This window comes from Corvus cornix, chromosome 3 (assembly GCF_000738735.6).
Source record: "Corvus cornix cornix isolate S_Up_H32 chromosome 3, ASM73873v5, whole genome shotgun sequence".
In the NCBI taxonomy this organism is placed as follows: Eukaryota; Metazoa; Chordata; class Aves; order Passeriformes; family Corvidae; genus Corvus; species Corvus cornix.
The window spans coordinates 41,310,406-41,337,074 of record NC_047056.1 but is presented as its reverse complement, the minus strand read 5'-3'; the positions used below and the strand labels follow the sequence as shown (position 1 = coordinate 41,337,074).

General features: G+C 37.9%; 2 protein-coding genes across 7 annotated transcripts in view; one reads left to right on the top strand and one right to left on the bottom strand.

Moving 5' to 3' along the window:
- The window catches only part of ERMARD (ER membrane associated RNA degradation), a 27,598-nt gene continuing 929 nt past the window's right edge, over positions 1 to 26,669 (bottom strand). The window contains exons 2-19 of one of the 6 annotated variants that reach the window (XM_039570059.1): positions 21,218 to 22,014; positions 18,581 to 18,749; positions 17,304 to 17,443; positions 16,705 to 16,806; positions 15,464 to 15,553; positions 14,248 to 14,345; positions 13,597 to 13,733; positions 12,214 to 12,328; positions 11,574 to 11,676; positions 11,098 to 11,127; positions 10,516 to 10,584; positions 9,592 to 9,762; positions 8,610 to 8,693; positions 7,728 to 7,807; positions 6,657 to 6,785; positions 4,988 to 5,197; positions 3,960 to 4,073; positions 1 to 3,398 (exon numbers count right to left, since the gene is read on the bottom strand). In XM_039570059.1, the coding sequence (XP_039425993.1) occupies positions 3,239 to 3,398; positions 3,960 to 4,073; positions 4,988 to 5,197; positions 6,657 to 6,785; positions 7,728 to 7,807; positions 8,610 to 8,693; positions 9,592 to 9,762; positions 10,516 to 10,584; positions 11,098 to 11,127; positions 11,574 to 11,676; positions 12,214 to 12,328; positions 13,597 to 13,733; positions 14,248 to 14,345; positions 15,464 to 15,553; positions 16,705 to 16,806; positions 17,304 to 17,443; positions 18,581 to 18,749; positions 21,218 to 21,235 (2,019 nt within the window). In that variant the 5' untranslated portion in view covers positions 21,236 to 22,014 and the 3' untranslated portion in view covers positions 1 to 3,238. Of the gene's footprint in view, positions 3,399 to 3,959; positions 4,074 to 4,987; positions 5,198 to 6,656; positions 6,786 to 7,727; positions 7,808 to 8,609; positions 8,694 to 9,591; positions 9,763 to 10,515; positions 10,585 to 11,097; positions 11,128 to 11,573; positions 11,677 to 12,213; positions 12,329 to 13,596; positions 13,734 to 14,247; positions 14,346 to 15,463; positions 15,554 to 16,704; positions 16,807 to 17,303; positions 17,444 to 18,580; positions 18,750 to 19,609; positions 19,885 to 21,217; positions 22,015 to 26,669 lie in introns of those variants that run through there. The other 5 variants (XM_010391576.4, XM_019281235.3, XM_039570061.1 and 2 more) reach the window with 5 other exon arrangements.
- DYNLT2 (dynein light chain Tctex-type 2) lies at positions 19,999 to 25,279 on the top strand. The gene is made up of 4 exons (XM_039570068.1): positions 19,999 to 20,107; positions 22,615 to 22,755; positions 23,583 to 23,741; positions 25,105 to 25,279. The coding sequence occupies exons 1-4, from the start codon at positions 20,060 to 20,062 to the stop codon at positions 25,213 to 25,215; spliced, it is 459 nt and encodes a 152-aa protein (XP_039426002.1). The 5' UTR covers positions 19,999 to 20,059; the 3' UTR covers positions 25,216 to 25,279.

The following is a 26,669-nucleotide window of genomic DNA, read 5'->3' as shown; positions in this document are numbered from 1 at the left end:
TGAAATCAGAAGAAAACTTGATTTTTTTTATACATATCCTAAGAAAAGAGATAAGAAAGTGAAGGTCAGCACGGAGTACTATTTTGAATTACCAAACACTGCCACCATGTGTTCACTTCAAAGGCCGTCAGGCTGCTTGAAAACCGCTAGATGGGATGGATTTTAAAAGATAAAGTAAATCAAATTTGTTGCTCTATCTCTTACATAAACGTTTCTGTATAATGCAATAGTGATGACAATCCCAAAAAGGTTTTAATTACTTTTAGTCGCCGGTATCATGTTTGAATAAGAACACATGGTTTTGTTTCTAACCCCTCCTATCGCCACTGAGGAGAGCACAAAGTAGAGAATGACTGAAAGAACATAAAGTACAAGCTTTGTTTCTACACAAAGATGCCTACCATAAAAAATATTTCATTGTATTTGTGCAGTACACAAGCCCACCTCAGTGACCTTTTAGTTGATCCTGATGCTCCCTAGAAGGTACCAAAAATCACAAACATTGGAATGGCTTGAAATTATGTCAGGAGAGGTTTAGGCTGGATATTAGAAAAATGTACTCCATCCGTAGGAATGGGCTCCCCAGGGCAGTGGTCAGAGCACCAGCCTTACAGAGTTCGAGAAGCGTTTGGACAATGCTCTTGGGGTCATGGTGTGACTCTTGGGGATGGTTCTGTGCAAGGCCTGGAGCTGGACTTGATAAGCCTTGTGGGTCCCTTCCAACTTGGTGTATTCTGTGATTCTGTGATAAATTGACTAATTGAACTTGGAATAAGTGACTTAAGAATCATCATTCCCTCATTAGCATTATCCAGGTAAACAAAATAATTCAACACTTACCCTCATGGGGTGCTGAAATTCCACATCTGTGTCTATATAGATTCACTTAGTGAATACCTCAAGGAAAACACAGGCCTCAGGAAGCAAGGCCAACAATTAAATCAGATCCAAGTAATACTGGGATGAAATACCACACTTGGAAGAAAACATTCTTTGGTATAATTCTAGATATATCTAGATACATTGTTATTCCGAGCTTCTTTTGCTCTCAGGAATACCAAATGTTCAGAGTTTAGACTCTTTCTAATATCTTAAAAGTGATTCAAAAGAGATGGCAAAGATGAGTAATTTAAGTGGAAAAGCAAGTACCTGATAAAGGACAAACCCAATGACCTCTACCATATCTCTTGCCATTTGTTCTTCAATGTGCCCTGTAGGATATACACTTATTCTATAGCTCTATTCCACAAGTCTTTTAACAGCAGGAAAAATGTGTAAGCCCCACATGCAAATGACATGCAGGGCTGTCATAAGCCATAAGCCCTGTGCGCATAAGCCCTTCTGGCAAATGACAGCATTAAGTCAGAAAAAATAACTGGATTGTCCCAGCCTGTTCCAGATTTGTTTAACAATAGATGGTAGCAGTGCTCCCATCAGAGAGCTGCAGAGGTAGGAAAACAAACTGAAAAAGCATCTTTGACAGTTGCCAGAAATCCTTCATGCTTCTTAACGCAAACTTATACCAGCAAATCGCATCTGTGGCACTAATTAGGAAAGAAGAAACTGTCAATGTGCTCCATCTTAGGTAAAAGCAAATGAAGTGAACAGAATGCAAGATCATTTTACCAAGGTTTAAATATAGCAACAAAAGGAGAACTTATGCTGTTGAAAATACACTTCTGTGGTCTATAAGGTGCTTTTTAGTACATGAATGCACTTTCAAAAGGAGAAAGTGTGTCAGCCGTTTACATGCTTTCAAAACATTTATGTACTTTCAAAATGTGTTAATTTCTTGATCTCTTTCCTACAATGAATACATAAAACTTAAATGATTTTTGCCTTAGAATACTTATCACCATCAAAGCAAGTGTCACCATAAATGTCACTACCAAGACACACTTAACAAAGTTAATACATCTGAGCAAAGTCAATGAGTACAAAATAAGCCTTCAAAAATATAATTAGGATTTGCTGACTCAGGTTTTAAAAAAAGCTGAAATTTTACACTGTGGCTCATACACTACATTTGATTAATTCTTCTCTATTTCTACATTTAATCTATTTTATCTAGTTCAAACTTCTTCACGTAATTTAGTTTCACAGTAAGAAAAGAACCCTTGGAAAGTGACAAAGTTCAATTTCAAATACACCCAATATACTTCAAGAGGAGCATAAAGGAAGCAATATGATCTTAGTTTATATCCATCCCCCACAATGAATAAACCAAACTAGTAATTCTCTAGCTGTGATTTCCAGTCAAGAAACATTGCAAAGAAGCTTATTAAAATGTAACTTGAATCTTTAATCCTTTGTAGAGCCAAACACTCTCCAGAGACTACCCTCTGGTTTTACTCTCCATAGGAGAAAGCAAATGGAGAGACACTGGTGGTTTTCTGTTAATCTGTTCTTCAACCTATGCATTCCTTTGAAGTTCTTCTCTTTGGTGATGAAAAAGAGGGAGAATTTATTTTGAAGAAATAAAGTATTCAAATTAATATTGTGTGCAATAAGAGAATAGCTTTCTAAACTTCAGTGAATACATGTCTGTGAGCATGTGCATGTTCATATTCATTCTGTATGAAATTAACTAACTAAATAAATATGTATTGGAATGAGCAGATGAAATTAAACCAAACACATACCGTGCAGAGGTTATTCCATCCTGTCGCCTTTAAATCCTCATATATAAACAACTGGTTACTGTGTTACCAGCTCTGCCTCAGAGTTCAGAGCAAGATCAGACTCTTTACAACTAAAAACAACTACAGATGCCAATAAGCACTATTTTACACTAAAAGTTCATAATTTCTTAATGTGTTGAACACAGTCTCTGACATAATATCTGTATTCCAAAGTAAAAAATTAGTTTTTGGATTTAAAAATTTCCAGAGCTTTTATTCACACTTTTTTCTTAGGTATTTTTCAGTACAGTAGGAAATTTAAAAAATATAAAAAAATCAATGTACAAACCACAAAATATATTTACAGTAGAATTTGTATCATCCTGATTTAGTTCACAGTAAATCTTTTCCAGTGGATTTGACAAACAACCCATTCTCTGGAAGCTTGATCCTTCATCTCCAGTATCAACAGCTACCTTCTAATAAAAAGACTAAATTTTGCATCCAAAATTTGACAATGACTGATGAAGTTTGTCTTTGAATTAGATGGATCAAATATGAGGTCTCCATAACTATTTAGAAATAACAATGTCCAGACAATCATAAGCCCATTTAGTTCACGTAGCTAGATGCATTAACATTAGCTTTCTGTCACTGATTTTCCTTATTTTTATCAAAATCTTGTTTGTAAGTTCCATGGTTTCATCCCACTTGTTTTTCTCAGGGCTTGTGTAGGTCACCAAGTTCTCAGTGTACTGCAAGACTGACTTCAAAAACCTACAAGAAGTAACATTAGAGAAAAACTCTTAAGGATTTAAAAAGAAAAATTAAAAAAGAAGAGAAGAGAAGAAGATCGCAATGGCTGATTCAAAGCTGCAAACATCTTCAAGTTTCCAAATCTCCCTCAGGATGATTGGATGATCAATACATTAAGATTTGCTCTGCTTTTGGAGAACAATCACTCCCTCCCTCTCACAGTAAGATGTGATGATTTTTAGAACTGCAATTAACACTACCAGAGAAAGAATACAGTGACCATATGTGTGACAGAATTTTCCCCAAATGGCTTCCTTTGCTTTCTTGGTCAAATGTTTCACAATATACTTGATATCCAACCAGCTCTTAATTAACACACAAAGAGTAAAGTGAGCAAAATATTAATTGCAGCTTTTATGTATTAATATTCCCTATCTACACTTCAACAAAGTTATTTTAGCTCTCGAGTGAACATTGTCCAAGGTAAAATTATGACTATAATGACAAAAAATCTCTACAGTACAGATCAAAAAGGAATTCTGAGACAACTCCTATTTTCATTAAGTAAATTTATGTACTCACTTTAGATACTGCTGATAATCAAAAGGATTCTTCTTACAAACTGAATGAACACTGACTAGTTCCAGAGTAATCAATAGTAAGATGAGCCGCAATGCTGGAGATAAAAATTTAATGCTAGAAATAAAAAAAAACCAGAAAAACAAACTTAAACAAACTAAAATCAAATTAAAAAGAAATCATTAATATTAAAAAAAAAAATCTTCAGACTTCTGCACCCAATCCAAATTTCTGGATATTGCAAAGTTGGGGAAAAAAAAGACTACAAAATGTCCTTCAGCAAAAAGCAGTGCAAATCCCAGAAAAACAAAGACTATAAACTGAAAAAGAGGGCGGAAAAGAAGGCAAAGATCTAAGATTCCAAAGAAAAACTTGCAAGCATCCATTAACCCATCGATAATAAACTACAGTTCAACTGAATCACAGATGCGTATCATCAGTTGTCAGTTTAAGCTGTGTTCCTTAAATAATATGGCTAACACTTTTAGGAACATAACCTGGCCAATAACACAACACTTATAAAACCCTGGAAAGCCCTTAAGATTAGGAAAAAAATTAACAGATTATTAAACCATATCTCTTCTATCTATAAAGAGGCTGACTCAGGTGTAATGATAAAAAGCAGCAAACTAAAGTAGAATAAATCTTCAAATCAGTTAAACCTATTGCAGTCAGATAAAACTTGAATGTCATTTATATACCTAAATAGGAAAACTAAAAAAATACAATCTAACATTCAAATAATACTTAATTTGAAAGCTCATAATTTACAGTGACATAATCCAACAATGTCCATTATATTATTCTCCAATTTGAGATTTTCTTGTTATTTCAATATTGCTACTTAATAGAAATCTGGTTGACACTTGACTCTGAAATGGTTAACAAGAACACGTGAACACTGTTGACTTTAAACTTCCAAGTGAAGTTGCTGCTCAGTGCAGTGTTGCTGCACTGAAAGGCAGCAACAGCAGCGTGCAGCCATTCTCTCATAAACCCAACCACACAGTAAAGCAAAACCAGCAGCCAACCTGTTCAGCATCCGTAGATAGTTGTGCCTCTGGCGAGAACGCAGAGTCTTGTTCACCCACTGCGTGTATCTCAGCCCAGCGCCGGCAATAACCTGTTGGGACACTTGATGGCACTGCGTGCTTATTTTGCGGAGTACCACCACTACTTCCAGGACAGGTCGTGGGGAATAGAGTGTGCAAATACGCGTATCACAAAGTTCCATCAGCAGCCTCCAAAACAGGAAGGGATTTTCAATGTCAATCTTATCTGTTAGCTGGATTTAACACAGGATACATTTCATATTAAGTGTGGTTTAACTCATAATGTTTTAATTCAGAAAACCTGGAAACAAACTGCCCTTACCTCATGACTGAAAAAAAGCAAGAATCTGTGCAGTAGGGGTAGTGATTGTGTTTTCTATCACTTTATTGAATATAAATGCAAAACTGATTATGATGAATATGTTTCCCATTTCAGATCAAAGAAACACAACCACAATAAACAAAACTGCCTGGTTGAAATGATACACTGAACACATCAAATCACAGCAGGGCTGTGGTTGAAGCCTCCCACCATAGCTCAACTCACAATGAATTAACATCCACCATAATAAAACTCACTGAAACAAATGCTATTAATTAGTCCTCCCATTAGTGTGTGGTCTTTCTTCTGGGCAGAAGAAGAAGCAGACTTAACATTGCGTAAAATGCAGGTGGTGAGGCCATTTTCTTAATCAACACCACACCAGATCATGCTTTGTTAAAGTACACAAATATCTTCTTGCTGTCATATCTGCTACACTAATGTATCACACATCACTTTGAACACTCTATTCTTATAGAAGTGTTTCTAAATTTCCCTCATGCTCAGTTTCTCTCTGAGATAGCAAAACTTTAATGACTTGAAGTGATAAAGGCAGAAAAAGGCTTAACACTTCAATAACTAGGCTTCTTTCTCACAAATGATAAATTTGCAGATTGGCAGGTAGGAAGCAGAAGACCCACAGGTTACATAAGTAAAGCAACAGGTAAAATCCTCTTTGCTCTATGCTGCCCATGCCCAATGGTTTGATTAGGAGTGTTTTGTTCTAACATTCAGTCATGGGACTCTTAAGACTGCTCTAAGAGTGGCAATTAAAAGTCAAACTATTTTGATCATTATTCCAAGTCAGACATAATTGGAACTAACACACCTCCAAGTCTGACACCAAGTATAACAAGATATTTTCTCTATCTGAATCTTGATATTAAAGCATGAAAAATAGAATTACATAGTGGCGTATTGCCATTTTGAATGCCACACACAGCTGTGACACCAAGCACATTAAAACGAATTTCTGATGCAGTTTTAGCACAAACTATACTAAAACCAACCTCATCTAGCAAGTACACAGATATTTAAAACATTTTGCTTTTGTGGTCTGAAAAAAAAAAGTTATTTTTTCAGGTTAATTTCCAAATAAAATCTCTACTACAATTCTAAAATCTACAATGTTTCATCCTCATTTTGAAGATGATGTTCAGCTGCAATCCTAAAATTTTCAGATTAACTCAGCACAACACTAGAAAAGTGCTTACAACATTTCAAGCATTTCTCTGCAAACAGGGAAATGATAACTTAGCTTTGAGAGTTCTCACATGGGGCTCACGTAGAAGCTGACAGTGGCAACCAGGAGGGCATCAGACTCACCTCTCTGTTAGGACACTATTGATTAGATCATCTGAACAGCAGCAATTCTGGGGCATGTAATGATGCAATTGAGATATAATTTCAGATACCATCAAAATTAAAGTATTAGCTTCAGCATTTCCTTCCAACCTTAAAAAGAAAAGAAATAAGATTTGATATTATAAAACTGTGTAGTACGCATTTATTTCTTAAATGGCATAGATGCAGATTTTTTTGGATAGCAGTGTATTCAGTGTCCACGCTTACTCTCTATTATTTCTTTTCCCTCTACCTTGTAAGCATGATTTTCTTTCTCCAACTAAAACAACCTTTTCTCAGTGTCAGCAATCTTCAGAACCCCTTAATTCTCTCATCATTCATAAAAATCCTGCAATATACTGAATATATGATAGATGCATTGAAGTTTCTTCTCTCAGCTCTAAAGAAGTACAATTTCCTCCAGTGATATTATTAATGACTTCATCCTTTTCAAATAACAACAGAATGTTACATTCTTTTTCTAACTAATATCTCATATAAAGTTTCCCACTGGTTACCAAGTCCTTTTCAGAATAAGGAATTATTTGCTGTTTTATAGCTGGCGATCTTATACTGATGACTTTTCTTGGTCTTAAAATTAAGAGTTAAACACAGTTAGAAGGGAAAAAGGGATTTTACCTTGGTATTTATTTTACGGATCTTTAGGTGCACTATGTCTAGGTTGAATGCACCTCAATGCACACCGCAATGCCCACCTACAAAAGATCTGGTATAACATTATAGGTCTTACTAATTAGCATATATATCAAAAATTCCTCAATGAGAGGCTTGAATGAGCCCCCCCTCCCCAAGGAGCCTTCCCCTGGATGGTTCTATCTTAGTTTACAGAATGTGTTCTGGAGAGAACCTTGGGGTCTGGGGCACACTGATCCCTAGCTACGAAGCTTCTGAAATGTTTAGTCTCTTAGCTGAACAAACAAGTCTAAGAATGTAGGCAAAAAGCACTAAGAATACAGAAGTTGTAAAAAGGTATAACAGGGGTATAAAAGAAAAGGGAAAAATCATCATGGCATCAATACAGCACATACATACCCTTTAATAATTTGTACTTGTTCCTCAGGCACTGTTGGCAATTCAGGCCATAAGTGGATGCTCTTCATACATTCCGGCACCTCAGAAATATATCATGAAAAATGTTTTGTAAGGTATAGATTTTGAGATGCTTTTCTTAGTGGCCCATTTAGAAAAAAACTGCAACAGGCAGTAAGCTATTTGTTCACTAGTCATAATTGTGTAAGCGAACTTCATTTGTTAAGGTTTAGGTTAGGGCAAAAAGTCTTGATGTACACTTCCATGCTAAATCATTATCTGAATGAACTAATTTAGCATTCTATATTTTTTTTAATATAAAAAATTAATTAACAAACATAACTTTTGTAACCCACTGTTTGAATGCTGTTGAAAAGTAAAAGAACTAAGTATGTCTACTGCAATCTCAAATCAATGAAAGGAATATTCTCAAGCGGTTCATTAAACTGATTGGCAGAGAACTACCATGACAATGGAAAACAGATTTTGCTACCATGACAGAATCTTCATCAGCTAGCCTCCACACAGTAAAAAAATTAGTAATGGCCTAATCCAAGATTCCTGGAGACAGGACCTAGCAGTGTTCCTGACATAAAAAAGCATAAAGAGATTAAGAAAACTACAGAATAGCAAACACTCAGGTAAGAATAAAACTATTTAGTGATCTAGAACACAAATACAGTATCAATTGCATTAGCAGGAGTGTGCATAATTATATCCCACTTTAGCCACTGTGATTTCCTTTAAGTTTTGAAAAATAAACAAAAAAAAAGTAAGGTTTTAAATTTTTTTTAGGACAATCAAATAATGAAGAAAAGAATTAGACTAATTTTGAGGAGCCACAATTTTAAGGACCACAATGCTTTCACAGATGGAAGTACCTACCTGTTTCTTGAGTCGGGAAATTGGATGAAATCGAGACCGGTAGCAACTTGCACAGTTCATCACTGGTTTTATGACCATGTGTTCCTGATTTACAAAATCACAGACAATACACAACAGTTTCTCTAAGCTGTCCTAATTATATGCAGACCTAGACTTATACTTCATTTTATGCAAACCACCTATAGCACTGACGTCAATAAACTCTTCCAAATGTCTAAGGGCTGAAAGAAATAATCAGCACAGTGAGTAGTTAAAGCTTAATTTCACATATTTTAACTATGAAACCTGACAGCAGCTCACAGAAAAGCAACTAAGTATTCTAGCAGCACACAATACATCTTGAGAAACTAAAAGAGAGCTGCAACTAACAAATGGAAGATTTATCTCACAGGTTGCTGTGTTATATTGAAAGAAGTAATCCCAAATATAAACAGGAAACAGGGGAGAGTAAACACAGTAATAGCTAATGTTGAGAAACATAGTGCTAGGCAAAAAGCGTTTACAAATTCATAGTGTAAGTATGGATACAAATAACACTTCCATTAGCAAGGCACTAAGATTTGCAGCAGCTCAGGAAAAGGAAATCTCAATAACTACACACTACGTACCTCAGTGGGTGAGCTACCGATGTTCTATGTACCTTTTAATAATTCTGCAGATAAATAGGCTAGTTCATCAATACAGTTTGACAAAATTAAGTGGAATCATTATAATTTATGGATCAGCCTTGTGAATAAGAACTGGTTAAGACAGCAAATTAAGATACAGCAAGAAAGGGTAACATTTTGGAAAACTTTCTGTACTTACTTCACTACAAAACTAGGGAAAACATACTTTCACAATTTTTTACTTGGAGAAATATTTCATTTGCACAAAAAGCAGCTGTCAAGAAAGATTCAGTCATAAAACTCTCTAAAATTGTATTTGGTATCCAGAATAACTGAAAAAGAAGACCTCCTGAGAGCAAAATATTGGTCCCTACCTTAAGAGAAAACATATCCTCATCTGAGAATCTGTAGAGAATAGTAATTGCAAATCCAACTATCTGGTTAGCTACTTCTCTGGGAAATGTTCTTAGATTGATCTCTCCGTGGCTTAAACGATCTCTTATACGTGGGCCCTCCTGGTGGTTCAAGATATCCCAAAGGAAGTCCTGTGGAAACGTACACCAACTATACAGAATTCTATTCTATGTGTATTCACATAGAATTGAATATATTCAGTGTACAGAATACCTCTGAAAGACAAGTATGTGATCATGTCTGTAGGACAGGGGCGTTCAGATATTCAGAGAAAAACCCCAATGCAAACTATACTCATAACATACATTCTATACTGTGACAGCTAACAAGAGATTTCCTTCAACTTTGTGCCCCAGGCACTTCACAGCCCCACTGCCTCTGGCAACAGGACAGTAACCTCAGATCTCCCCTACACTCTCAAAAGACCTCTAAACTCAACACCCCTAGTTTTCCCGTTCACGATCTGTTTGGGTAGTGACATGCAGAATGTGCTCTGGTAGGTTTGAGACATTTTTGTGCTATCTGCCCAGATAGTGCAAAATGTGTCCCAGAAGCAATCAGAAATAAGTTTGAAATCTCCTTGTATGAGGCATCAGTTCTCCTCCTGCTCCATTCAGCTGAACTTCAGAAGTCTAAAGACAAATATCCCTGATATGCTTATATTTCAGAAAGAAAGATAGTCCTATATGGTAATACAATACAGCTTACCAGCTATGACTTTGGATCCCTCATAATAAAAAAGGCTAACAAATTCAGGTTCTAAGCTACTGGACATAAGCTATATGAAATAAATTAATATTAGGTATATCATAAAGATTATTACTAAGTGAAACAAAAAAACAAAAAACAACAACAAAACCCCAGAAAATTTTCAAAACACTTGCCATGGCAGGCTCCTCAAGAACTACAGGTAGCTGGTTGACTTCTTCATTATCCAAATGCTTTGCTAGCATCTAGAAAAAAAAGTAATTTGAACAGAAATTTATTAAATTATTGAAGACCATATTACGAAAGCAGGAACACCAACTAAAGTAGTTTTCCTAATCTGATGTGATTAACTTCTGCCACTCTAGAGTCAAGATGCCTAATTATTACTGACAAACAACTTGAGATAATCTAATCAACTTGTAAAACTGAGGGTTTATGCTTGCTATATTTATTCGTATTTATTTGGAATAACTGAATCTAGGAAAAATGGCAGAAAGTTTGCTTCTGTGGAGTGAAGAATTTCAAGATAAAAACATTTTGAAGAAAATAGTCTGTTCATTACAATTTGTATTAATTGTGATATTTTCTGAAGCATTCGAAATTTGAAGTGTTTACGGTCCATCATTTTTTATTTGGAAAAAAGTTAGAAATAATGTCATATTCAACAAAAGAAAGTGCATTCTTAATTCTAGTAATGGGAAACATGCATGGCTTAAATTCTGACACTGATATATCTTAAAAAAAAAAAAATACAGTACCTCATCGAAAGTGGTGTAGAGAGCAGAAGACTAGAACAAAACACAGATAATATTATTTGATTTTCAAACAAAATCAATTAACTAGATGTGTATATCAAACTTTAATGTATTCATTTGCATGAGATACCAGAGGTGCATGAATAGCAAAAACGTCCCCTTATGAATGAAAAAAGGGTCTTTGGGATTTTGTGCTGAGTTTTTTTAAACAAATATATCATGGCCTGCTTTTCACCCTAAGCTACTGCTTCTGAACACTCATCTTCCACTACTTTTTCAGTCCTTTTTAGCGCCATACATTTAAAAAAGAATTGAAGGCATTCATGAATCTTAACTGGAGATTTGTAAATAATGTTCCACAATTGTTTGAAATGTTGTGGGGTAACTCTGTAATTGGTTATAGACACTGTGCTTCTAGAGTAACCATTCTGCAAATATTGCAAGCACTAAATCGTAATTGACTTTAGACAGAAGTTTACCTCTGCTGTTAGCAATCGATTTGGACATTTATTAGTTGTAGTGAAGAGCAATCTAAGTCCAACTTCCAGCTGAGGAAGTAAGAGAATCACACTGTCAGCATACCTGAAAAAGTAACAGAGATATCCAAAGGATTTTTCTCTTCCTTATAAATATAAACTATTTCAGCATTACAGTCTCAGGCCAAACAACCCTGACAAAATTCCTTTGTAATGCACTTTGTAAACAAACAATAAATGACTACCTGTGCCAAACAGAAACTGACCACTGAATTCAAGCTCAGAAACTAGAATAACTCACAAAAAGATGGAGCATGGGAGAGGAAAACAACACACTTTTTAAAAATTCAAAATATGTGGGATTAAACATATGAAGATTTACTTCCACTTGCTTTGCAAACCTTTCCTTTTTTCCTACATCTCCAACAGCTCTTTTTAGGCTTCAAAATATAGTTTATAACCTTAGTTGACACAAAACAAAGCCATTACTCAACAAACCTTCCAAGAGATCACCATAACAAAGCATAACTATATGCTCTTAAGTAATTTTGTAAGAAGCCTTGGAATCTGCAAATGCAGATATAAAAATGCAGAATATATTCTTTATAGATTCTATTAAAAAAATAATTTTAAAAAATCTTACTTGCTTTGCTTGAAAGCTGTTAAAGCAGCGATCCAAAATGGTAACATTATTTTTAATACAAAACTGGACTGTTTTACAAGTTCTTCAGCTATGGACAGTATTTCATTACTAAGATCTGCAAGTTAAAATACCAACATTGAAAAATTACATATAATCTACACTTTACTAATGAATTTTAAATATTTCACTGAAAATATAATATTATTTCAACATTTGTAAAGGGAGTTTTTAGTTATCCAATTTATTTTAACTATGCAAGTACAAGAGTAGCCATATTTAAGATCAGAATTTAAATATGTAAGATTGCATTTGTGGTGATAATATAAAATTACAGAGTAAAAGCAGTTTAAAAAGTCATGTTTGCTTTTTATTGAAAGACTACATAGCAACTGGACCCAGCTTCTGTTGAGTTGTTCTCTACCTACTCCAAATACTTTAAAAAAGTATAATATAAATTAATCATTTCTATTCAGCCAGAATATTTGAACATGAGCACATTGTTCCTATTTTTTCAATTTTCTGTGTTGAAAATATAGCATAATAAATTAACACTTCAATGCTACCGTGTAATGAAAGCCATACCTATGAATTCACATTATAAATGTCTTATCCAAGAGAAACCTCAAAATGATAAGTGTAACTTGATTGCAGTAGGTGTTTTTTCAAAGCCAATCAACAGCTATAGGATTTATACTACATAATTATTGGAATGTTATCAGCTTGATTTGGTTCCCAAAAGCTCTGTCTCAATTTCTTAGACAGATGTTCCACTGATTATGCAGCACAAATTGACCATGATCGCCACTGACACCAAGATTCCCTATACACTGTTATTGCCTTAAAATAGTAGGAATAAGCCAAGTAAGGTGTGCAGACAGGGAGAAGGTTTTAATCTGACACATCAAATCCTTCTGTGAGAAAAGCATTAGTGTACTGAAGATGGGTCAGCATCTTCTACTGTGTCTCAACACTAACTTCCCTGTAAGACTCAGGGCACCCTTGCAGCTGGAACCCATTGACTCTGAAAAAAGTTAGATTTCATAAAGGCAAACTAGACAACTCTTACATGAAATTAACTCTCATAATCAAAAGAATGTAACATACAGTTGAAGTCTTTTAGAAGCAGCTATATTTCATGTTTCAGTGTGTTATAATTATTTTAGAATGCAGTAGTTTTTTACTCAATAGCGAGTGAACTGCCTATATATTAAGAATCTGCCCTACAAGCATGACTGGTCCATCTAATGACAGTGTATACAGGTATCTTAGTTAAGATTTAATCTTGGAACTCTGGAAAGTGCATTATTTTCAACAGCACTTTTGGACAAGGAAACAATAGCAAATACAGGATAATAAAAAATTTGCTAATGGTTAAATACTTGCCTGGAAATGCATCAAGCTCCTCTAAGCTAACGAAGATCACATAAGGTCGATGTACTAAAACACATTTAGTTTGCAGAAGATAAGTCTGTAACAACTGACCCAATCCTGCAGTTAAAAAAAGCAGCATAGCACAGTACCTAGGGAGAATACCATAACATATTAGAAAAGCTAATACAAAGAAATCTTTTGCAAAGAATCAACATTTGTGAGTTGGGGACACAAAGGGGTTTTGCTGCTCTTTTAAAAAACACGCAGAACCTACACTCCCCATCTAAGTACGGGCATTTAATAATCAATTGCATTCGTAAGCATGAAAAAAATAAAAGTAGATTTAGAAAAAAGCATCACAGTATTCTATATTGGCTGCTATTGCTCCTCCTTCTACCCCAGTCCTCTGCCTTTTGTTTCAAGTTATTCCTCATTGCCCTGACTTAAAAAAAAAGCTTTTTGTTTTCCCTAATAGTAAAAAAAAACCACTGGACCTAATACTGGCCATCTTTGTAATGGCTGAAGTATTCTATGGAAATCCATTTCCAAAAGAAGCAGAGGACGCAGGGGAAATTTTTTTTTTCCCATAAGAGAAGTAAGTTTTACTAGTCACTTTTCACGTCTGACTGGTAAGAAAAGGAGGGTTTTTTCCTGGTAACTTACTTGGCAGGAATTTCTTGTGGTGATGCAAACCCATGCCACAAGACATTACGAAGGTTCAGACCATATGGAGATCCAATGAATACCCTCAATACATTCATCTGATTAATAAAAAAAGTGATTACTGCATGAAAAAATCTAGTATTTTTTGCCTTTCTTACCCTTCTTATTTTTATTACCTTTCCCTGGCAGAAAACTGCAGAAGTTATTGAGAAACTACAATGTCTACTGTCAAGATAACTGGCCACCGCTCATCACAGTAACAGAAACTCATTATTTGCAATTCCCAGTATTCTCTGAAAGAGAATCTTTCAGCTTATTTGTACAGGATATAGAATATAATATGGGAAGAACAAAACTAGTTATCAGACATCCCAAACAAATGAGATTAAGTGACAGACGAACAAATGAGATTAAGTTTAGCTCTTACTTCCTGTAGTATTAATCCAGCGTAATTTAATGCAAATTAACATAAAATACAGAATTTGCATTAAAAGCTGTATTCACAGATCACTATCAAACAAAACAGGAAACTTTGGTTTATTTTTCAATTGTAAGAGTTTAAATAGTCCACATGCCATCAAAATTCAAGACATAATCCTTATGACACTACTAGAATGGCTAACAACTCAACCTTCCACAGGTTCACACCCAATATTTTGTCCTAACAAAGAATGTGCATTTTTAAGACTGTATGTGAAAGATCCACCTACCATGTTTACACAAGGGTGCACATGTCATCCAAATTTTGGTTTTTCTTTTTTGCACATTACTTTCCTCCATTTTGAAAAATTCTAATGTGGTAAAAGTTATAAAGCATCTTACTGCAGTGCTTTTGAAGGGGAAAACTGCTTATCAGAAACAGCCAGTGCAGGAAGTGTAATTGCAAGCACTGTAATTTAAGATGAAGCAGATGAATCCTGCAGTTTGCTCGTCGCCTTGTCAGACATGTGAAATTTTACATATGTAGGTTTTTCACATGGAAAGGTAAATAAGAACTTAGGAGCTTGCCTTTACAATATTCACTATTTTTTTACATATATCCCCCCCACTGTAACATGTATAAAATGAAAAAATATCTAAAATATATTTTTCCTATATATTACAGAATTTGCAAATTCTCCCTCAGTACAAGTAAAGGCTGTGCTTGGAAACCTGACATTTGTTAGGAACAAAACCAACTCAGCAGTTATTCCTTATTTCAAAACTATGCACTTACTACAGCTTGTCCAAAGACATCTGCAAGCTGGTCAGATGCAAGCAAGTCTCTAAGGAGGAAAGGACAGTCATTACCCTTAAGTAAATACACCTATTAAAAAAAAAGAGCAGAAGAGATAATAAATAATTTAGTATACTTTTTTGTATTTCAAACATTTGACTATTTCATCCAGCAACCATTTTTATTATTGTAAAAACACTAATCAAACTAAACCCACCAAATCCTTAAAAAGCCTTTAAACTCCATAATTTCATGACAAATTAAAATTTAGGTAATATGTCAGAAAAGAGTGGATATTCTGTTTAACGTTCCCATATCAGGCTTTTCACAGGGTCTGTATGTATACTGCTCTTCTCTTCCAAAAAATCCCACAAAAACCAATAAAGCACAACAAGAACATGTAACTAATAGAATAAGCTCTACCAAGGACACCATATTTCCTTCTTACCATAGAAATTTATGAGGTCTGTCATTGTGAAAGGGAGGACACTTGAGGTTTGTCTTCTGATTCAAACTGTTCTTTAAACTAGATTTTATCGTTGTTGGGCAATCTCAGCATCTCAAGTTTCAACTGCTGTCACACCTTCCAGTCTTTGTATTCTCCCTGAATTTTTTTTCCAATCTTTCATAATTTTTTGTTACTTCAAAATTCACCATGCCCCATACCTGGGCGAATTGATTTGTGAGTTAACCCACTGCTCTTTCTCTGTCATTTCCTTTTCCAGAGCTCCCCATAGATATTGAACAACCAGCTACTTTAACTTATCTGGCTGCAAAATTGCCCAGCAGCAAAAACTGTTTAAGTAGCTGTTTCTCCTTTCTCGCTAGGAAAGAAGTTACCCAGCAGCCCGTTTTTCCAGCTGCATGCCACCCCTCACAGAAGTTAATACACCATCAAATCATCTGTGGAAGCTGTGCTGCCCCACATCAGTTAGATAAATCAAACTAACAAAGACCTACTGTATGTACACTGATTCATCAAACTCTTCTCTTTTTTAATTAACTTTGTCAGTAACAGCACTCACACAAGCAACTTTACAAGCACTGGTAAAGGAGCCCCACATATGCTTCCATTAGCACAACTGGATCCAGAAAAGAACCTCTGTCCTACTCAAAATGCATGTGAGCTATTAGTGTACTACTACAGTACAGGGTAATATCCCTTTTTTCAATGTGCAATTAAATCCAAGAGGTCATTTCCATCTTATAAAGCCAAATCTGCAATAGATCCTGGCACTTACATCACCCAAGGCTCGCTCCAAGCTTGATGTTAGTTTCATTAAGCCAAGTGCAACTTCTGTAGCTTGTGTATCTTGTAAAACATCGAACACTTCAAGAAATACCTGCATGATGGGGAAGAGGAACAATGTTGTGTTCAATATTCAGAAGGAAAGATCACATTGTCAAAAGCACAGAGAAACCTAAATATTCCTCTGTGATAGTGGCTATACAAATGTAGAAAGAAAACCATGCCAAGGAGATAAAAGTGTAGATGCCTGGACAGAAACTTCCCTAGAGCACCTCTTGATATCTAGTGCCTTACCTCTTTAAAATTATCCATAATAACTTTACAAGGTAAAACTTGATATTAGGCACAGATTATTAGAAAAACAAAATACTACAAACTCATGTTAGAACAGGCCTGAAGTTCCTGATGCTGTCTAATACAAAATCTAATTACAAAGTCAGAAAAATTACAAGCAACCATCTATCAGAGAAGGACAATTAGTTACAAATTCTAAGCATTTTGGTTCATGGATATCTCTTCTGTGTTCTCACACTAAACTTCCACAAAAGGTTCCCATGCCAAAACACAAAATGTTAACAGAAATTTCCATACCTCTGTGCAGTTTGTCCAGTGGAACCATGATGCATACTGAATCACAAATTGCTCCTTGGTCAGAGATTTCAAGTACAAATTAACAGATTCACATACAGGTCCTAATGAGCGTATGCTTTTGATATAATCCACACTTTGATCTTAAATTGAAAAACAGAAGGTGATTAGGGTACCAACCTTGCCAAAGGTCCAATATTTTAAAACTCCCTAGGGATAAAACCTGCTACAGTTTGTGTACATATTTAGCACAGACAATTTTATCCAGACTATTTTAGCACACCAATACAATACAATTTACAGTCCAAAACACTGCACAGAAAATGTACTGAAAAGTAAAACTGCAATGCAAAACCAGGTAAGATCAAGCACCTTCTCTGAATAAAATAAAAAAACAAACAAAAAATTCCATCCCAACAAAACCTTAACACAAGAAAATATGGAAGTAAATAGGATCATTATGTTCTGCTTTTGTGGAAATGCAAAGAACCTACTAGAATTTCTACATAAATGCCACATAATCAAGCTGGAAGCTAGTGCTGGCTCAGCAGGAGTCAAATTGCACCACTTACGGCCCTTAAAGAACACAGATGGATGTGGTACCTTACAGAGTGGTATCACTGCTTCTTTTTCGTGGGACGCTTTTTATAGGAAAATAAATTCTTCTGGTTTACTGAAAGATATTTTTACCACTTCTGGGATTTAATAACAGAGGTGGTAAAATATACATATAACATGTATGCAATTTGGCAAATTAAAATTCAATGAGTTCATCAGGAAATAAATACTTTGTTTTGGTTAAAAAACAACTACAAGCTATTCTTCACAGAAGAGAAACAAAACAGTACTTCTGTACAAGTTAAAGTTGGGAAACAGAAATAGAAGCAACAGTAGGAATATTGATGGCCCTGGGCTTTTAAATTTACTGCAGAAGGAATATAAAGAACACAGAACAAGGCAATTGTGGGGTGGGAGAGAAGCAGAACAGAATCCCTTATGTTACAGACACATTCAGCTGGAAACCAAGATGAAGGGAAAGTAGCGGCTGCTTAGGTGGCACAGATTACATGAACCCTAGGAGGCAGCAAAAGCCAAATACCAAACGTGGATGAAAAATTTAAAGCTCTTTGTAGATATAAACTGCACATTCTCTAATCTGCAGCAGAGCTAATGCTGCACTGTAACAAAATGTTACAACTTAGCTAGGATTGCTGTGAACTGTACTGAAATTCTGTATCAGTCTTACAAATGTATCACTACTACCACAGGCAAACACCAACCTGATTCAAGGTAACACACATGCTCTGCAACAGATTGCCAACATACTTCACCGTTTCCAGATAAAATATTATTAATATCATAGGTGTCCTTTTTCTCAAATCCAAGTTTGCAAATCGCATAATGCACAGGCTGAGAAAGACAAGTAGTGACCGAGTCTAACAACGCCATCTAGAACAAACACACACAGACAAAAAGAATCCTTGTATCAAGAAAACTCATGAGAACAAAGAAAATTATTAAAACATACCCATAAGCACAGCTACACAGACAGTAATACTGTGTCTGTAAACAAGCTGTTAGGGTTTGCAATGCAAGTTTCATCCACGCATGTGATGAAAGGAACTCTCAACCAGAACCACCTTTGGAAAACTGAGGGAAAGAATTGCTCCATTTTCACAAGGCCAGAAGGGTGTATTTCAGATGGTTATATCTGCTGAAATCATTACAAGATAAACTGAAGCAAAATATCCCAGTCACATATAAATGTTCTGCCTAATCTCTGACCTTACAGAGAAACTGATGCTACTTCAAGTAAACCAAGAGCATCAGTCCTTACAACCAGCAAGATCCTCAGAGGGAGGCAGGAGAAGAACATGTGAATTCTGTAGCAGTATTAGTGCAATTTAAGCATTCATGCTATTTCCACATTAGTCTAAACAGAAAAATGGACAGATTCAGAAGCACACATTTAAATTAAAAAACTTGCACAGATAAAACTGCCTATGTTAACAAGGGTGAAAATAATTCTGATTTAGTAAAAAAACCCCTCTCACTTCTTCATTATCCAGACAGACAAAAAAATGTTTGAAAATGAAGTACCACAATTAACAATAATGAAAAATATTCCATTTAAGTTAAATGAAAAACATTTTTTCCTCTTTAATTTGGTGGCAGAATTGACCCTCACATATGTAATTTCTGAATTCATGGCTTCAAGGAAAGAGGAAATATTTATATAGGTATCAGCACTGAGCAAGGGTAACAGTTCCCACCAGAAACCGCTATTAGCTGCCATCTGGAGTACCTACCTGCTATTTAAAGAAAAATAAATTTAAAAATCTACAATATTCATAAGACGTATCATTCAGTCCACCTTAATTTGTGTCTTCCCCTTCCCGTTCGCCGTTTCATGTCAGGGACAGAAGGCCAGAGCAAAAACTGCAACACCACTGCCACCCTTTATTACTATTACTTATGTAAAACGGGCCAGGCACGGGGCGGGGCGGTGACCTTTCCAGGGAGAGCAGGTCACCAAGCCCCGGGCTGGCACTGGCAGAAGCAGGGCAGGGCTGTCCCCTCCCCTCCCCTCCCCGCCGCGCCGCCCGCAGGCCGCAGCACCAGCGCTGCCCCGGGGCCCGGCCCGGCGCGCCCGGTCCCGCCATGGCCGCCGCTGCCTCCGTTACGGCCGCCCGCGCGCGCCGCCTCACGGGCAGGGCCCGGGCCGCCGCCCGCCGCCGAGCGGGACCGCGGCCACAGCCATGGAGAAGGGGGCCAAAGCCGCCGCGCACCCGGAGGGAGGGAAGAAGGTACGATAAGGACACCGTGAGCGGCCGCCAGGACGAGAGGCGGCTCCGGGGGCTGAGCTGGCGGGGGTTGGGGCACCAGCGGGAGCGGGGGCAGCGGGCAGCGGCCCCGGGGCGGGGGAATGTGATGCCCGACTGAGGCTGGGGTGCCTGTGCGAGCCTGCAGCGCTTCAGCTGGGAGGGAAGGATGGGGCTTGTGTGCTTAAGGAGGACAGTACAGTGCGTGGAGAACGTGGGTTAAAAGGTGCGTGTGGTCTTGTGAAAATTGGTCTCAGGAATGCTGTTCCCTCTTGGTTAGCGTCCGATTTGCGGTAGCTCGTGCACTTTCTGCTGGGTCAGGTGTTATGTTCGCACCTGCCCTGCAGCTGGCATGCTGGCTCGCTGGCTCAGGCATTGGGAGGCCGAGCTGTTGTGATGGTAAAGAGAAGGGTGGTCCTCCCTTTGGTGGGGCAGTCCTTCCAAGTCGGGGTGCTGCTTTAAGCTAGGAGGGGTGCCCTCTTCTGAAGGAATAAACAAGAAAGGTTTCTTGTTTGTTTTACCAACTAACAGCTATTGGTTGTTAAAATGGACTTACTAACAAACAGCATTTCATTTAAATAGCAAAAGCTGTTTTTTCTCTTAGCATACTTCCTTCCATATGTCCAAAGTTAAGCCAATGTACTCGAGCTGAGTAGCATAAGAACAGGCATTTTTTTGGTCAAGTCCTCAAATGCAGTCAGTTCTTGAACTTTTGAGAGATTTTTTTCACAGAGGGTGCAAATATTTTACAGAAATGTAATTGTAACATTGTGCTAAAAACTTGGGTTTTTACTGTGTGTTTTATACAGTGATATATAGGAGTAGGTTTATTTACTAGGCATGTCTATAGAGAAATCAATAAGGCTTTTGGTTGCCTCATTAGGAAATGTAAGGACTTCTTGCAAGTAATTATGAAAGCTCATGTCACTAATAATATCAGGTAAAATTTTAAGTATCACCACTGTGTGCTATAGACATGAATTTTCTTCCATCAGTAATGAAAGAGGGTGAAGGTGGTGTGGCTCAAGCTGAACCATGTCAGCAAAGAATCACTGTTTGGACTGCGCCCTTTTTCACAAGTTCATTTCTACTCACATGGATGGGGATAGTCATTTGAAGAGCTCAGCTGCAAGACTTGAGGTGGTTTTTCTTCTGTTAGGTAACCTGTGATGAGCATGTCAGGGCTATAATCTTTTGAGATCTGTGTTTGCAGTTAGTAGGTAATGAGTGTCCACAGGCTAAGTGCAAGTGTGTTTGGTCTTTGCATTTTTAGAGTAAGTGCTATTCAGAGTTCAACAAACACCAGCAGCCAATTTGCACTAAGGCTGCCAACATCACTGCTTTTAAGGAACTAGAGGACACTTTTAGGTAATGTCCACAGTTGTTGACAGAGCCAATGTGTAAGTGATTTCATAGAGAAGAAACTGCATTTCTTCCCTGATTCTTAAAACTCCTCAGATGGAAAGACTTGAGAGCCCCTGAGTAGCGCATCTTTTTAAATAATTCTCATTTTATATTATCCATAAGTGACTTTCTTCTGTACTTCTTAGTATAAGTCTTGCATCGTGATGTTATTTCACCTTTGAGCTCTTTTCTGCTCTCCTGGAAAGGAACTGATGATTTTCTTTCATGTTAAGTTCTAGCAGTAGTCAGGAAGTGGAGCAGAGACTGAAGAGTCAGTAAAACTTGGAAGTGGTTTGTTAGGAAGTAGCTGGTGTGGAAATCCATTGGCTGTAGTATTTGTTATGATCTCATTGGTTCCTTGTGCTTTTCTGTCTCTGTTACCATTTTACGGTTCTGTGGTGGACAGCAGGTGACTTTTCGCAACAACAGACTTCCTTCTTGCATTCATAGAGGGATGAGTTTTGTTATGTGTGTTGAAGAGTACACAGCTGGATGGGGAGAAAATGCGATCTTCAGAGATCTGTTTTTAAGTTCCAAGCAAAATTACAAAGTTTTGCAGAATGCAGCTTACTTTTCCTTTTTTTTTTTTAATGAGCAAATTAAATCATCTATACATGAGCTACTTGTTTAGTAACAAGGAATAAGAATAAGTAAAATGAAGAAGTAAACAAACCAAGTCTGTATTTTGGGTAGGCTGTTTGAATTAAAAGCTTGAACTTGTGGCTAACAGTCTTGGATGGGTATGTTAACATCTGTGTATTTTTACTTGGAAAAGGGGGTGAATTCAAGGTACTAATATGGTGTGTCTGATTGAGTTGAAGGGCAAACTTCAGTTGGATTTTGCTGGAAAAGAGGTTAAAATTGAGTGAAAGTCGACCACTTCTCTGTTTTCAGGCCAAACAGTAGTGTTAAAACAGCCAGAAGATGATAACCAGTTTCTAGCCTTCTGTGGTTTATTGTTAACGTATTCCTAGACTAATTGTTGGGGTTTTTTTCTCTTAACTGTGCACCATAAAGTATTATTTAGAGTCCGTTAAATTCTAAAATATTGACATGTGATGTGGACGTTTTTTTATTATTTTGTACAGTCAAAAGGAAAAAAGACACAAGCACATCACGAAGCTCCAACAGAACAGGCAAAGCCAAGATGCCCTAACACATACAGACTAGAGCCACGTACTAAAGTTCAGGATTGTTTAGTAAGAGACAAAGCTCAAGCGATACTAACGGTATGGTATTTTTAAAATTAATTGTCTCATTGCTAAAGTAGCTTGTCTTGCAAAGTATTTATGGAAGAGTGTAATTTGCATAAACTTAAACATTTGCATAAATCTCTGCAGTCTTTGAGTTTTGGCACATGAGAGTAATGTGAATGTACTCTGTTTTGCAAAGTGCAGAAGAGCCTCTGCAAGGTCATTGCTGAGCATGTGCTGTTTAGTTGGAGCCGAAGCTTCCTAAACTCTTGCATTTTTTTAAATCAAATTGAGCTACAGCACAGTTCAAAGTACCATAATCTGCAAAATACCCAGTTAGGGAAAGATCATGACATCAGATTTGTGGACTTCTATTAATTCTGCTAATATCACATGACCTGCATAAAATTACTTGGTATCCTTGACAGTCAGACTGCTACATGCATAAATTAAGCAAAAATGAAAGAGAACAATCTGTTGAGATAATCCAAAGCTGTTAGTGGTATTTTGAACAGTTATAACCAGATCTTTTTAATTCCGCTGTCTGGAAGACTTGTCTTAGATATTTGGTACAGATATTTGTAGCACTATTTTCCAGTGAACTGAGCCCAAATGATGGAGAAGAATACACTCCTGATTGTTAAATGGAGGTTGGCTGGGCATGTGTGTCACCTTTAAAAAAACAGATAAAACATTTTAGAGTAAAAGTAGTGCATCCTTTGCTGTTTGAGATGATCATCTGTACTGACTATTCAACTCATTAGTTCTTCTCATGTTCTTTTAATGAAAATAATTGTAAAGGGTGTTTTTTGCAAAAGACGACTAGGATGAAAACTAAGATCTTCCAACATTGTTTTTGATAGAATAAACTACAAGAAGCCACATACGATGGAGCTTCTAGTCCCTTCTTGTGTGCTTCAATCTCAGAAGAAATATTAAAGGCTGTGAAGGAATTGGACTATGACCGTTATAAGTATGTGGTATCAGTGCTAATTGTGGAAAAGGCAAATCAGGCAATGATTGTAAGCAAACATATTTGTTACACCTTTTGAAAATTGGAAACAACTTTTAGAACTGTGTGTTATCTCCTAGGTGTTCTTTCACATTCAGCAGCTTAACTTGTTTGAGGTGGTACTGGAGCTTTTTTCTTTAAAGAAAGCTCCATACTTTCTTCATGGGTAGTAGTTTGCCAGGTGACAATTCAAGGTGCTGCTGTGACTGCCTAACTCTCTGAAGGCTGTTTTCTTCATGTATTCAATAAGTGGTAAACAGTACCTACTGTACTTCCCTGTTAAACAGTTGTTTCCACTGTGTGCTGTGCCAGTACAATCGCTTGAGTTCAGTGAATTTTGTTTTTCTTTGTCCAGTGTACTTGGATCTCCATTTGGGTTGTCACATGCAGTGCAAAATTCTGTGCAGTTGTAATGCGGGGTGACATGGAACACAAGGATGGCAAGGAAAGGGATGGTAACTGCAGCTGCCACCAGACATGCTCCTGGGACTTCAAATTAACACCAGTCACCTGAACTTGGAACACCTAAAATAAAAGGATAGCGGATTTTGCTGTCTTGGTATATAAATTTAGTATTCCAAGCTCCCATTGGCATTCAGAACGCTTTTATCTGTCTAACAGAGTGTCAAAGAACACTTCTACCTTGGAGTGTTCATCATCAGTTCTCAAAACCTGATTGAAACCAACCTGTGTTTAGTAAGTTACATGAAACAACTTTTGAGGGTTCAGCTTCAGTACCAAAGCCAGTTTGTGAGGTGCCTGCATCTACCTGCTTTTCTGGTGCTGTCTCACAGTATGCTGCCTCTTAAGCAGTGCTTTAACTGAGGAGCTGTAGGTGCAAACAGATTAGTGAAGTGGTCCAAGCTAACTTTTTTCTCACAATGAATATGTTTATTCCAGCAATCAATGCACACAGTTTAGTTTTGAAAGCAATTCTAACAAAAAGGCTGAGAGCCCAATAAATGGTCACGAGTAGACTGGAGTAAGCTGGAGGTGGAGGAGTGGGGGATGTGACTTCTTAGTTGTATATGTTCCCAAAACTAGTGTCCATTCACACAGACACTCTATTGCTTTTGAAGGGGTGCTCTTACAGTAGGTTAAAGTGTAATAAGTGAATGCAAAAGAGAATTGGAGGTTTGGTGTTGAGATTTTTGGAGCTGTTGAGGTGGGAGCTTTACTGTGAAGCAAGAAGATGTATTTAAAATCGAATAGGAATTGTTAATTTTATTCAACTTTTGCATTTTGTTAATAGTTGTAACTCTCCTAATATGATTAGATTAGCATTTAGATAATGCTGTGTGTTCTTTAAAAAATAAATAGTAAAACTGCTGTATATAGGTTCACTAATACCTTTTTCTCTTTTATCCCTTTAGGTTGCCAGCAGATGCCTGTGGGATGATCAAAGAGACACTTGGGTTTCAGCTAAATGTGAAACTGATACATTTATTGCACTGGCTTTGGTAATGGCTTGTTATACTGACTAAAACTCTGAAAGTCACAGCTGGATTCATGCATCACAGTACATGGTATACTTGAAAATTTTCAAAACATCATTATTTTAGTATTAATTTTTTGTCCTATTGCTGTTGGATCATTCAAACTGACATACAGTTGTGATAATTTTGCTCAGTTTTGCTCTATTTAAAAAAAAAAAAACAAACCCAAAAAAATGCTTTGGAAGTGTTTATGTTTGAGTACATATGGGCTTCATCTGTTGTAATGCTTTGCTGTGGAAGTGGAAGCAGCTGGTGTAAGGCCAAACATTGCAAAATTTTGAATGTTGCTTGTCTGTTGGGTGCCTAGGACTGTTAACCAATGCTTACGTGCAGTTGCAGGTACCAGTTTTCTTAAAAGCATGCTTTTTATAAGAAAAAGCAGTGTTCATTTTTCATTTTCATAGTTGTATCTATGATAAAGTGCTAGTTTGCCTAGAAACTTGGCTGGGAAGGAAGCTGTGTTTTGCAGTCCTAGGAACTTGTGCAAATTTCCAGTCGTTTGCCTTGAATGAAGTGAAAGTTCAGTTATTAGGTTCTCCAGGTCTTAAGCTTTGGTTAAGTATTGCTTAGGGTCTGGTTGGTGGAGAAGAACTGAATTGAGTGAATTAGGTCACTTTGGTCTAGGGGCTTCTGGTGGCAGTGGCAGGAGGACGACGGGGTCAACCACGAGGCTACTGAGAGTTGGTCTGTAATTGGCAAGGGCAGCAGTGATTGTATTTTTTAAAATGAGACTCCAGCAGATCTGTGAAGTGTATAGACATCAGCTTTTGGATCTGCTGTGTGTGGAAATCGAGCGCTGGTGCCTTTGCCATGTCCGTTTTATTGCTGGGAGCTGAAGATAAACGCGGAGGGGGCAGCGGTGCTTCCCAACGCCCTGTGGCCAGCTTGGGTCTGAGCGCGTTTGGAACCGCGGCCGGGCAAGCCTCGAAGGGCGGTGAGCAGCCCGGGCCGTGGGTGGGCGCACACGCGTGGCGGGGGGAGCCCCCGGTCGGGGGCGGTGCCGGAGCTGGGGCGCGGCCGTGCGCTTTGTTCGCCGGCGCGGGGGCCGTGCGCGCCCACGGGGCCCGGCTGCGTGCGGGCGGGCGCGCGCGCCTTCCCGGGCCCGCGGGACGAGGGTCGTTCCCGTGGCGGGTAGGGAGGGCTGCGCCTCAGCTCCGCCCGCCCGTACCGGCGAGACCGGCACCGGGAGGCGGCGCGGCCCGGCGCGCAGCCGGCTCGGCGCGACCGCGCAGCGGCGGGGAGCGGCCGCACGCGCCCTCCCTCCGTCGCAGGGGCGAGCGCGCTCGTGGCGGCTCCTCCGAGTGCGCCCCCCGCCCCCGAACCCCCCTCCTGCGGGGGCTGATGGTTCACAAACGTAGCTCGTCCCCGGCTGACGTTCCCGGAGACGGGAGCCTGCCGGCGGAGCGGAGCAGCCCGGCCCTGCTGGGTGCCAGCTCCCGCGC